The sequence below is a fragment of the Theobroma umbraticum genome, unplaced genomic scaffold (assembly GCF_002168275.2).
Source record: "Theobroma umbraticum cultivar Fairchild unplaced genomic scaffold, ASM216827v3 scaffold_30.0, whole genome shotgun sequence".
In the NCBI taxonomy this organism is placed as follows: Eukaryota; Viridiplantae; Streptophyta; class Magnoliopsida; order Malvales; family Malvaceae; genus Theobroma; species Theobroma umbraticum.
In genome coordinates, this window is record NW_018397254.1 from 6749739 (window position 1) to 6751770 (window position 2032).

General features: G+C 38.4%; 1 protein-coding gene and 1 long non-coding RNA gene across 2 annotated transcripts in view; one reads left to right on the forward strand and one right to left on the reverse strand.

Moving 5' to 3' along the window:
• LOC110425333 (SKP1-like protein 21) overlaps positions 1–653 on the forward strand; it is a 3435-nt gene extending 2782 nt beyond the window's left edge. Inside the window, exon 8 of the mRNA XM_021440225.1 lies at positions 587–653. Within this exon, the coding sequence (XP_021295900.1) occupies positions 587–653 (67 nt within the window). The remainder of the gene's footprint in view (positions 1–586) is intronic.
• A 130-nt stretch (positions 654–783) lies between these two features.
• Positions 784–2026, reverse strand: LOC110410781 (uncharacterized). Its single transcript, XR_002444692.1, has 2 exons — positions 1821–2026; positions 784–1417 (listed from the first exon to the last, which is right to left on the reverse strand). It is a non-coding gene; the product is annotated as an uncharacterized LOC110410781 (long non-coding RNA).
• Positions 2027–2032: the final 6 nt, after the last annotated feature.

Genomic DNA, 2032 nt, shown 5'->3' on the forward strand with positions numbered 1-2032 from the left:
GAAGGAAAAGTTGGTCAACAATTTTGAGAGTTTGCTTTTACATGGAAACGAAGATTTTTAAGAGCAAATATTGAACCGGGAAGAAAAAAGAAGAACAAGATAAGTCTAAGCGCATATGGCACGAAAACAAAATCCAATTGCAGTAAGACTTGATCTGAATGGTAGTTCAGATTCAAGTTGATTCAGTGAAGGCGCGAAAGTCGCCGAATAAGTCAGTTTTTTCCTTCAATTTGTTCTGTATTTAAAATAAAAAAACATGATAGGACATTACAGAGGTTCGGATCGTCCGGAAGGAAGCCTTCTTCGCTGTCCACCTGAGCTGTGCAGGAGAAGCCCAAAGCCAATCCCAAGGAACAATAAAGTTTCTTAGGGTCTTTCTTTACAAATGTAGTTAACCCGCATCTTCGTAAATATGTCTATTTCACGGAATATCTCTCCGAGACAGTGTTCAGATCATTATGCCTTTTGTGTGAGTTGAAACTTACCTAAAAAGAATTTCGCTACCTTAGGACCGGTGTAGATACGACCGCCGTTCACCGGGGCTTTCATTCAAACCTTATAACCCTTCTCCTTTTTAACTTTCCAGCACTGGGCAGGTGTCAGACTATACATCGAGTTACCTCTTAGCGAAGTCCTGTGTTTTGTCAAGTTGATCGGCAGTATAGTCCGCATCGAAGAGAATTAAGTCAAAAAATAAAAAGAAGAGTCGAGTCCCACTGAATAAACTTGCAACATACTTCCCAGGATGATAATGAATAGGCAAAGCTATGACTGCACCAGTACTTTAAATCACTAAGCAAAGATATATATTGGACTTTGACACCCAGAAAATTACATCGCATAAAGCTTAATCTTGCTTCCTCACAGCATTCAGGCTGGCTGTACAGCTGAAATTCTATTACAGCTTGATTAGAAGTTCAAATAACTAAATTACAAAGTTCCAAATCCTACATCTTGGATGTTAAATTCCTGAACTGTTTCATCACAGAGCACATTACAGCATTAAATCTCAAATGAGGGGCCTGCAGGAACAATACCATAGAGCTCCATGCTATGAACAAAATACTATCCACCAGAGGGAAGAGGAAAATTGTGGTATTGACACTGTATTATTTGGGAGTGGTACGTAATATGCCAATAACAACGGGTGAAAGCTACAAGCAAGGGACTGACTCACCGGAACATACTGACAGATTCTCAAAATTTGCGACTGTCTTTTTTTTTTTTTCAGAAAATGAATAAGAAGAACGGGAAGAACAATATCCAACATACATGCTATGAACAAAGACATATGTTGGCGATGGTAAAACAAATAAATACACTCACATGCAGATCAAACCGAGCACAAAGCTGAGAATCTTACAGCAGCGAATTGGTTGCTATGTTCATCTTTAAACCACTCAAGCAGCTGTCCATTCTGGAAAACAGAAAGTTTACCTCTGTTTAGTATCTCCTGCCCAAACCTGTTTATACATATTGAAATTGTATAACTTGTGCGTTAAACAGGCAAGCTGGCATTTTAAGCCACTCCCTCTCCCAAAGTGTTCATGTCAAGAGTAATGATGTATTTTAACACTTATCGAACAGGCAAAAATAGGTCTTAGCAAATATGATTAGCATATCAGACATCCAAAGATGGATTGAGTTCAGCTCCAGGATCCGTTTGTCATACCCAATAGTTAAGTGTTAGTATTTCAGATGCTGATGCCTAACCCCACACCAACTACCAATTTGACAAGTCCCTTTTAATTGAGTGTTGAGCCTAGAGTAGAAGAATGCCCAAACAAATGCATATTAAGAAACTTTAGAATGTAGCTTACTTGTAAATCTACTCATGGGACCTTCGCCATTTATTGACATCGGTACAAGTCGTCTTTCATGGCCTAATGATAAAATTTCTTGCATCCTTTCTGGCCAATCAGAATTCAACCTCCTAGCAAAGTCCTCCACTTCCCTAGAAGGAATAATTAAACAAATCAACACATAAATAAATTAATAAATGGATCTGAATGCAGTTATAAAAGCCTACACA